This window comes from Rhopilema esculentum, chromosome 15 (assembly GCF_057945365.1).
Source record: "Rhopilema esculentum isolate cy_ngs chromosome 15, ASM5794536v1, whole genome shotgun sequence".
NCBI classification, from domain to species: domain Eukaryota; kingdom Metazoa; phylum Cnidaria; class Scyphozoa; order Rhizostomeae; family Rhizostomatidae; genus Rhopilema; species Rhopilema esculentum.
Genome location: NC_142829.1, coordinates 1783603 through 1794753, shown reverse-complemented (window position 1 = coordinate 1794753; position 11151 = coordinate 1783603). Strand labels below are relative to the sequence as shown.

General features: G+C 35.6%; 1 protein-coding gene across 1 annotated transcript in view; it reads left to right on the top strand.

Annotated features, from left to right (window-relative positions):
- LOC135685222 (nucleolar pre-ribosomal-associated protein 1) overlaps positions 1-11151 on the top strand; it is a 35872-nt gene that overhangs the window by 14180 nt on the left and 10541 nt on the right. The window contains exons 16-24 of the mRNA XM_065201071.2: positions 1712-2909; positions 3267-3358; positions 4023-4062; positions 5827-5899; positions 7286-7410; positions 8128-8183; positions 9263-9354; positions 10310-10491; positions 10736-10846. Of these exons, the coding sequence (XP_065057143.2) occupies positions 1712-2909; positions 3267-3358; positions 4023-4062; positions 5827-5899; positions 7286-7410; positions 8128-8183; positions 9263-9354; positions 10310-10491; positions 10736-10846 (1969 nt within the window). The remainder of the gene's footprint in view (positions 1-1711; positions 2910-3266; positions 3359-4022; positions 4063-5826; positions 5900-7285; positions 7411-8127; positions 8184-9262; positions 9355-10309; positions 10492-10735; positions 10847-11151) is intronic.

Genomic DNA, 11151 nt, shown 5'->3' with positions numbered 1-11151 from the left:
ATTGTACTCTGTTTAAAGACATAATTTACAATTACACTATTTTTTTTTTAAAATAATATAGTCCATCAGAATATTGAGGCTCAAAATCATTGAAATCTAAGAATATTTTCAGAATGATGCAAGGCTCAAGCTTCACCAAGAATTATTTTTTTGTGTAATGGAGTTTTTTGGAAAGCAAAACAGCAAAATAACTTTTGGAAAGACTGGCCTTGGAGTAATTAAAACAATACTTATGTCTCTTAAGAGTAATTTAAAAATAATCTTAGGCTCAAAATAAATAGAATTTAAGAATATTGAGGCACCGCAAAAAATTGGTATTTTTACCAAAAAGTGTAGCTTCATTCATTGCACCAAGATGCGACCTCTAATAGAAAACTGTTAATGTTCTGTATTTTAACTGTTTTTTTTTCTCGTGAATTTGTCTGGACATCGTCGGCTAGATTTATATATGCCAGGTTTTCTGGTATAGTAGCCAGATTTTTGTACTTAGTGTTTTCCCTGACCAGGATAAAAAGTGTTACGCCGGCCGCTGTGTCTCCAAATTGTTGAAAAATTCTTCCGCGTTGTTCTGAACAATTTTATAAAATAGGTACAATGACTTGAATTCCGAAGCAAAGATTAAAGGTTAATTTAGCGTCTGGCCTTGAAGCAACAACGGTTACTGCTAAAAATAACCATGTTGTTTTGTGTTGCTTGGTTTTCAGGTTTTGGAATAGGCAAGCAGTATGTTAGGTATACAGGAACAAAGCAATACGACGACGAGAATCCAATGTCACGAAATAAATTTTCAAAATAAATTAAATTTAAGAGTATACTAATATTTCGCCCCGGCATACAGGGCTTCATCAGAGTAAATGAAACGAACGAGTGAATGGATTTGAAATGTGAGATGGTGGTGCCGGATTGGTGGATGTTGAATGGTGTGAATGCAGCGCAGTGGAGAAAAAATGGGATGATGGAAGTGGGGGAGGGAAAGGTGGTGGGTGATGTAAGGGGATATGGGTGGTGCTATGGAGATAGATGCAATGAGATGATAATGATGACTATAAACATGAAAAAAAAAAATAATAATAATAATAATAATAATTGTGATGGAACTGAGAAAAATGGAATGTTGATGATAGTTATGGTGGTGATGATGATTATAATGGTACGGAAAATATGGTGTGGGTTGTGAGGGCGGCGTGATACGTGATAAGTTGTTTTGTAAAGTTAACGGTCGGTGGTTCTGTTGATGCCGTTGGGGGTAAGGGTGTTCGCCAGGCCAATGAGATATTGCTCCTTAGCTCGACGAACACTCTTTCTGTGATGGCAAGGTCGTGGATGGTTTGTGCTGGGCTGCAGAAATGTTCTGCAACACCAGACTTGTCTTCTTTTTTGTTGATAATGTCTCGTCGGTGTTCGTTAAATCTGTCTTTAAGTCGTCTGCTAGTTTGTTTAAGCAGTATGTTGATTTGTTTTAGCCCCTCTAATGTCCTGAGATTAGAAATTGCTGTTTACTGGCCTGTACGGTCTGTACATTTAGTGCTAAAGCCAAGTAGACAGAGCTCTACACGCATTGGAGTGTTGAACAGGAGTTGGTTGAAGTACAGATGTGCAATTTATTTGATAAGATATGCAATCGCACCGATTTTGCGTCCAAATTTAAGACTGTCTTTGCAATTTTGAAATCTCTGTTATTTCCCGCTTATATCTCGTTGTTTGTTTTTAGTCCTTCAGCAAGTGTACAACTGGACCGTTGGTTAACAGCACAGCTGCCATTTTGAGGAGCAAGCTGCCTTTTTCAACCGACGAATTTACTAGCAATTCCCACACTGCCTCGTTTTTAATAGTTGAAATCACAAAGGTACTCAAGGATACCCCTACATCGTACGTTTGTGACGTCATAGGTAGAAGTACCAGAGTCGTTCTGGTTGTTTTGAGAAAATCGTGCGGCTTACGTTCAAATGGCGTGAGCTCCTTTGCTCTGATTTTATTAAAGAAAATATTATTGGTTTTAATGGAAAGACTACCAGAAGTAAGAGAATATGAGATGGGCGAAGGTAAAGAAAAGAAAATAAATTCATTTGAAGAGGTTTTTCAAGTTGTATTCAATGATGCAGTTGTGAAAAAATTGTTTTTGGACTGCAAAAGAGTCGTAGATGCAACGATTGTTACTGAGATAATGGAGCTAACCTTGGGAAATGCAAAATCGGCTCGTTTGATGACTTTTTTGGGGCCTTACTTTGCTCAATTGTCAACGTCTGTCTTAAAAGCTGTAAAGTCTTTCCAGGAGCATCCATTTAATGTCGAAGGCAAACCCAACAAGCTCGTCTTCATGAGTCTTGACATCATGGCGAATCATATGCTGAACAGTGATCGGAATGATTTGCTTTCGGGCTTGCTTAACTTGCTACTCGACTGTGATTTAGAAGCTAGCGTTCTAGAAGATTCTGGAATGATTCATGCAATCAGGCTGCTTTTGGATATCAGACTCGACAAAACGGTTAATCTCGATGAACCTAGAGTTTATTCTTCAAAGTCAGTTACAATGAAAGATAGTTTGAGCGAGGTTGGAGATGCAAGAAAATTGGATAGTATAGAAATCACTGCAAAAGGCATTGCTGCGTTGTTCACCCTCCTTGAAAATTATGACAATTCTGATTTACAGGGAGCCATCTTATCATTGCTAGAAGCCGACAACCTTAACACATATTTGGCGCCAATTTCAATTGTTGACTTTTGTCTAAGATCTGGCTCTGGAACTTCTATTAAGATTTTGGAACTACTTTGTCAAAGCTCTGTGGTCCATGCTAGCATTATTCGACGAAAACTGATCAGCAATCGGGAGTTGTTTACTTTGTCGTCGCTGGTACACATACTCCACACTCTGCTGTCCAAAGGTTGCAGGGAAGGTGAAAAAAGAGAAAGTAAGATTTGTCATGTATACTTGTCCATCAGATTACTGATTGCGTTTGATTTCTATCTTTTTTACTATAAAGACGGTAAAACCAGAGCGCATTGCTTTCAAGGCACAACACCTGGTTGTTGTTCCCTTTGCAAGGAGCATTTTCAGTCTATTTTAACCATTTATCCTCCGCATCAATTTACATCTTTACAATAGGCGTAGCCAGAAGGTGTTTAAAGCCACTTCCCAATGTCGAATGTATAAATTTATACATGATCTACTCTTGAACCTAGAAAATAAACACGAGAACTTCAAATTTTAATGTGTTATTCAATATCACTGAATGTAAGTTTTATCCGGGTTGCTTTCGTTTTTGCAGAACTTTTCATTCAAGTGGTGAGCGTGCAAGACTTGATGCCGTTAATAGCAAACCCAGAAGACTTTCCGCAAGTTGCTGATCATGAAGTGAAGGTAAAGATTCTCTTTACTTTTGCTTTACCATCAAAAGACATCTCATTGCAATTTCTTTCTCGAAGGAAATGATAAAAAGCTTTTTTTAGCTCTCCTATTCCTTGAAATGGATTAATATTTGTGGTTAAATCGTAGGAAAAACAATTACAAATTTCCTGTCCCGGACAAAGCACTCAAAGACTTTAATCGATATTAAAAATTTAAAGATCAGGCTTGTTTTTTGGGAAGAAACCACAAACATTAATTCACAAGCAATTTTCTCATATTTAAATAAAAAAACCTCGGTATAATCTGTAACCGTACTATACAAGATAGAAAGGCGGGAAATGCGCGAATTATTCGTGCTAGTTACCGTTGTTTACCCAGTAACAGTAATTATCTCAGTTGTAAGTCTAAATAATTGTTTGCGTAGTCTCGCTGTAATAGCAAGCAGGGGTCCAATTTCAGTTCTGTTAATTTCTTTAATTCAACCCATGGCGATCTCAGTCTTTTCAAATCTATCAGCGAAATTGAAATTATGAGATATTTTCATTCCCGTTCTTATTTTTTGACTGCTAATATTTTTTCCCTAATTTTTCCAACAGCTGTGTTACTGATTATTTTAAAGCGAATGTGGCAATATTTATTGCAAATCTAATGATTGTCTTTTTAATGTTCAATTTAGATGGCATTGGAAATTGTTGCTTCCTCAATTGGAGACAGAGGTAATGCCCTGTTAATTGTTATTTTATGTTATTTTGCCGTTAATCCAACAGAAGACAAATCCAACAGCTGCTAATAATTTTTTTGTCTCCGCCTTGAGCCGGAGAAATTTGGATAAATTTGACTAGATAATTGAAGAGTTTGAGATAATTGGCAAATGTTTTTAAATAAAAATAGAAGAGCGCGGGAGAAAGCGAATGAGGGCGGGAAAAAGCGAATGAGCGCAGGAGAAAGCAAATGATCGCGGGAGAAAGCGGATGAGCGCGGGAGAAAGCGGTATTTTTGATATAGTGGCTGTCAGCTGCTTTTAGAGTTGACCTCTAATTGATCAATTTCCGCCTTCTGCTGAAAATTAACTTTTTTATCCTTGCTTCATCAATTGCCGGAGACAAGCAGCAAAGCGAATTGATAAATACATTTTACAACTTCAGTTTACAACTTAATATATATCCCACTCGCAATCGTTTGCCTTCGATTGTCATTTGTGTTAAAGTTAGATGGTCACTGTTGCTAGACAGTTGTGTTTTTATGTTTGATTAGGGGTTCCGCGATTAGGATATGCCATAACTGTCTAAGAACAACAAAAAAAATAAAAAAAATAAGTTAATACAGCAACAACAACAAAATTATAGCAGCCGCAACAACCGCTATGGAATACAGTGAATAATCCTTTGGCAAATTGTGGCCTAATTATAACATACGAGTCTTAATGCCCAAGGGTTTCGTATTCAAGGCAATAAGACTTACTTGAATTATGATTTAATTAACTAGCTTTCTGTAAGTAAATCTCATAGAGGAAACATAAAACCTGTTTATCATTAGAAATTTTGTAAATACCGGGATTAACGAGTAAATTGAAGATAAAAACAGTCTGAATTTTATTGTATTCTTTCGATCGTGCTTTAACGACCAAAACGAGAAAACAGATATGAGTTTTCTTTGATGATAAACTTGTTTGTAATAACTTATTCTGATAATGAGAGATATACTTTATTGATCTCTTAGTAAATATTTATATCTAGTTGAGTGTTTTAATTGGTTCTGGCGACGTGGGTCGTTCATTAATATTGTTCATGATTGACCCAAAGCTGTTTTACACACGAGGAAGCTACGTATCCTGCACGATTGCCTTATGATCTCCTTTGTTAGATTCTGAAATTAAGTATTCGCTAGAAAAGACAAGATAAAACAAATTTAATCGAATATTAATTCTGCATAGGGACATGTTGTTTCCACATTCCTCAGCTACATAAAAAATCGTTTAAAAAATGCATGGCTTTCGTAGCAAACCTAAGCGGTTTTGAAGGCTCGAAGTGACTTTTACTCTTAACCACTTTGTCAGCTGTTTTAATTAGAACACACATAACATAATGTCGGGCTTTTAAGATATTTTATTACGCCTAACAATGTATATTTAGTCCCGTTGGCATTGACTGATTTTTGACAATTTTACCTTGTCTGTTGGAACCATATGTGGCAGAATGACTTAGATGCACTGGAAAGCTTTCAAAGCCGGGAAAGGGTTATTCTTTATATGTTACTATTGTAAAATAACAAGAAATCTGAGTAGCAAAGCTCAAAAGTAGCATTTAGCATCGCTTGATAAGGGAAACCCCTTAATATTTAAGATTCTTCCTAAAAATGGGAGATAATGTGTAGCTAACTGTTGACGTGCTGAAAAAATGTCTCAAGCCATCCCTTCAAATATAACATCATCAGGGAGCCAATCTCTTTTACTGAATTTTCTGAAATGTTTTCAATTGTAGAAGCGTTATCTGCAATACTGGTGAAAGGGCTGCGAAAACTTACCAGATCTCCAAAGATCTCTTCACATTGCAGGTAAAATGTGTCTTTATTTTGTTTCAGTTTTAACCTTCTTGTTTGCATTGATTTCAGGCTCCATTAACATTCAAAATGTTCTTGATTATAATCAGTTAGTCTGTTGTATTTGAAATGAAGAAGTTGTTTTGAAATTCCAAAAAAGTATTTATTCAGGTTGCTTTCAAATACTCGATTTTGATTGACAATCAGTTTTGAGACTCTTCGAAACTCGGCATGAAAACATTTAAGGGTCATCCTTCCTTGAATTCGAAAATGTTAAAACGAAAAAAAGTAACTACCAATTACATTTTCTTGCTTAAGCCTTATCAGTTATCCACACCCCTTTTCCTCAAAATGTTGGGGCTGTATTTAAATACCAGAAGTATCAAAGCTGAGGGTGGGAGAGGGGTGTAAAATCTGAACACCTGTTGTCCAGGGTTATACCTCTCTTAATTAAAGGTTATTATAAAATAAATACCCATGATTCATTCTCTAGTATCTATGAAAGGCATCGTTAAAATGGTTTCGCTGACGTTCAAGGGTGACGTCTGTTGGACCTATACTTTCTAATATTTATGCATTTTATCTTGGGTCATAATTAAAGTGATTCATTGATTTTTGTTTGATTGTATTATGATTTTAATCATTGACAAACTGATAAGTAGATTTTCATCGATTTTATAACGTTTTCTATGATCGAAATTTTCAAAAGATTTTCGTCTACATTTTGAAACCTAAGTGTTGTTCAGTGACTAAAGCCCTGTTTACACTACACAAACTAGCCTGGGTTCGCCCCAGGTTAAAACTAACCCAGGTTAGTTTTTTGAAGTGTAAACGCAAACTAACCCAGGCTCGCCCCAGGTTAGTCAACCCATCTAAAAAGGTGGGTTCGCCCTAGGTCGAACCTGGGTTAGTTTAGATAAAGTTAGTGTAAAGGCAAACCAGGGGCGAACCTGGGTTAGTTTCTTCAGGACGCATGCGTAGTGACAGAAATGTTGCCGAATGCAAACAAAGCAAAGCGTGAATGCAAAGTTTTCTCATTGTACGAAGCCCGTACTGGAAATAATTGCTTTTAAAGTGGATTTATTGTATTTTGTAAAATTCAGAAACACGTCGACTGCCGCCATTTTGTTTATCCTTACCTTCAATTTGTCTTTGTTACGCATGCGTCGATATCAAATTAACCTAGGTTCGTCTTTGATTCCGTTTACACTACAAAGTTTCCGGTGTAAACGCATCAGGGTTCGACCGGGGTTACTTTTAACCTAGGGCGAACCCAGGTTAGTTTGTGTAGTGTAAACAGGGCTTATATTTTGAGGTGATAACAAGAATCAAGCCATGAGATATTAACGAGGACGATGAAATTAAGGGTTTTAATGATGTTTTTGTTTAATTCTATCTTAGCTATCAAATCCAGTTATTTCAAGATGTTTGTGTCCCAGAGGAAGCAAGTAAAAGCGCGTCAAAACTGATTATGGAGGCTTTGATATATTTGATGAAAATATGGGAACGCACGCTGTCTTTAAAAGGTAGGTTAATCTTCTAATTGTAGTCTATCATTATGAATGGAGCTTTCTTTGTCATATAAACTTTGTATTATGTCTGAGTCAATTTGCAGGAAGCTTCTCAATGTAATTGCTTGTAAATTCATTCAACAGCCTTTCATTCAATACGCTGAATTTTTCTTTAATCTGTCAGTTTAGATTTTATTTTTTGGTTTTATCTTCTTACACATGTGGGCTGGTTTATTATGAGGGAATTGCTTAATTGAATTTGTTGAATCATCCATGCTAAGGGGGGGGGGGTGTGTTGGGGTGGACTGTATCTTTTTTATTCGATTTTCTGGCTTTGGAGGTTTAATAATTTGTTGAATGAAATGTCTGAGGGCTATTAATCTTTACTCTTGATAGTGCTGCAAAGCAAGAAATCAGAAACTTTTGGAATCATGTTTTGTGAATTACGATTTAACCAGTCACTGATGTAATTTGTGTTTAGTTAGAGAGGCACTTTCAATAGATGTGAAATAACCTTTATGTTTTTATCGTGTTTTTTTAGAAAAAAATATTTTTCTTCCTCCTACTTTTCTTTCAACCTCTAACGAAATAACGCTTTCCAAAAATAATTATGTAGTTTGCTGTGTAGAATTTTCTCAATTGCTTGGGTTGCAATTATCACATATTGTATTCAAGATGCACCAAGAAAAAGCATGAAAAATAATTTTTATTGCGAGCCATTTTTCGTTGCAGACTCTGAAGAATCACTGGAACAATCAATATGCGGCTGTATAAACAAACTTTGCAATGTAAGTCTGTTTCCTTCTCTGACCCCTACCTATGAAGAGTCCGATCTCTTGTGTTGTTTAAAGAAGAACCATTTACAGGAATGGTCGTCAATTTTGTTCTACAAGAAATGTTAATCTTATTTCCTAAATAGATGGAAGTTATTTCCTGAAGTCAGCTGCTCCTCCCATTTAGAGATTTTCGAAGTCAGATCTTTTGAAACCCAAACAGGCTTCATTGACAGTTGCCCCGCGATGGAATTATTCGATTATATTTGCACGAGCCTGCCACGATCTTCTGTTGTAGGGTCAGGACAATATTACTTTATTAGCTAAATACAAGAAAGTGATTAGAAATAATAGGCCCAAGAGCTGGGATCTTTTCCAGTAGTACCTGGTCTTTTTCAATCACTGTTGCTACCTTTCGCTTTATTTTGATGTTTTGGTGCCTAATTCAAACCCAGCCATCTAAGTCTGCTCTCAAACGGCTTTTTATCTTGTCTTAAACGTGTTGAATGATAGAAGGCTAATTCTGTCTATCAGTAGTGAATTCAAATTAGTTAGTGGGCAATTCTGGAATCTTTTACTAAAAAATCACAATAAAAAAGTTTCACTATAACACTGATTAGGTTAGAATTTTCATAACCTCTCTTGAAATCATCATTTTTCTGTAAAGATGTAAAGATTTATTTTTAATCATTAAATGAATATGATTATATAATGTGATGCAGGCCACTCTGTGTTTTTAGAAATGCTTTTTTTTACTTTAAATCGTTTTGAATTATAATTTTATGTACAATTTTTGGTCATTTTGAAACATCTTTATAACTTTAAGAGTTATGATAAGAATAATAATGATAATACGAATTATACGATTATACAGGATAATCATCATGATAATAATGCTGTCTTCTTTAGGGTCCTGTCATAAAAATAGAAATAACTTATATAAGCGTTTTACTTATATTACTAAGAAAAATACAAATATAAATAGTTTCATCACAAGAATTTTTCCTTTATAAACACAATAAAGTCACTCCTTGATTCTATCTGCCTTGCATGACTCTACCAATGTTGAAATTATCAATTGTCTTTGAATGCAGTCGTTGCAGAAAGGAACGATATCGAAGTTGAAGGACTACACTCTCGAACAGGTCATCAAGAACTGGTCAACCCTGCTCCCTTCGTGCCTCAAGTAAGTACCTTCCCTTAATATTTGCTTTGATCATGTGTGACCATGTGTCATGTGTCAGCAAGGGGCTTGTCATATCCTTGATTAGGCACAAGTCCGATTTCATGATGCAAAACATATTTTAAAACATTATTTTTTTTACAGCTTTTCCATTATTTGTGCATCAATGTTTATCCCTTGTGATCAAAACACCTTTTGCTAATTTTGATAGATCAACCCTAAATGAAATAGAGAATCCTTCTTACATTCAAAGTTTTTTTTATAAACATTTTCTTCACAAAAGGTTTAAAGATTTGTCTGCAGAGATTTCGAGCTGAAAAGCCTTGCTCGACGTCGACTTTAATCTCCTTGAGTGTCCCTTAGCGTAAACGCCGTGAAGTGAAGCAGACAAAGTCTTTCCCCACCAACATCAGTTTTTTTCGAAGTCCTGTTCTCAATTTTTTGCCACCGAAACACCCTCGAGAAATATTTTAATTTCTCACAGCTTTTGTGTGGCTGCATCCAACTTACTTAAACATTTTTCGTAAATTAAAGTCCTCTTTCCTGTAAGTATTGCATAGCGACTCGCCTCTCATTTGACACTTTTTTCCAAAAATTTGTTGCACAATCAATACATTTTAAACTATGTTTTCTATTGCATCAGAAAAATTTTCAAGAATTTGCTGCCAAAGTTTGCTACAAAATGCTCCTATTTCATTCAACCATCCTGTCGAATGTTTGGTATGGTTGAAAAGCTGATAAAATGTACCGCCATTTTAAACAAGGTGGTGCAATACATTTGTGATGGGAGTGTATTTTAAACATTTTAGTAGCAATGTGACTCGAATGTCCATGTTTTATACCAGAAGAATAGCTTTAAGCTTCATGTTCTCTCTTTTTTATTGATCTCAGTCATCTGTAGAAACCAAATCATCAAATTGTTCATAGTTGCTAACTTTGAAATTTCATGTTTTCTTAGGCGTCGCATTGGCCATCCAGAGTCCATGGTGACAGTAAAGAACCTAATGAATCTCTTGTATTCTATGAAGAGTTTCAATGGGCAATCGTCTCTGACGCTGGAAAACATTTATCAATATGTCCTAAGTCATTCTCAGTTCCTCTCAATTCTTTTTCAAGAAGACCTTCACGGCAAAAGCAAAGGTATCTTCATGGCTAACAAATACACAAACCTTGAACTGAATCCCTTCTTACTTTAGTATTCAAAATACAGCTTTATCTGAAGATGAATCAAGCGTTTTGGAATTTTTTTTATAAACCTGTTGCTTTTTAGTCAAATTTTAAGAACAGCTTCAATTTTGGAGAACATGATCGTATCCCATGTTAATTTTCTATGCAACAAAATGGCAATTGATGTATTTAGGTATTTTCTTTCTTCATTTTCTAGATGCACTGGTTGGCCTTCTATTAGCAGTCGCTGATTTTGGCGTGAATGTATTTGAAAAGCCTCATCTGGCAGTACTAATAACGGCATATCACTGTACTCTATCATCCACTGGTAGGCCACACTATTACTTGTTCATGGAGCTAATTTTCGATTAGAAATAAAGTAGTAGCGGGTCTTGTTTAGGTTCAGTTCGATTTTTGTTTGCGTCGAGATATAATTTTCGAATGCATTTTGACTCTTCCGCTAATTTTTATTTGAAAAAAAATCCGTTTAGTTGCTCCCCGTATCTTTACACTTTCATTTCATTTCATTTTATTTTATTTCATTTTTCATTCTTCATTCACGGGAGCTACCGGCAAAGGCCGCTTTTCATGGGGCCGCGAGAAAATTAAAATCTACAATTAGCATGTAAAATA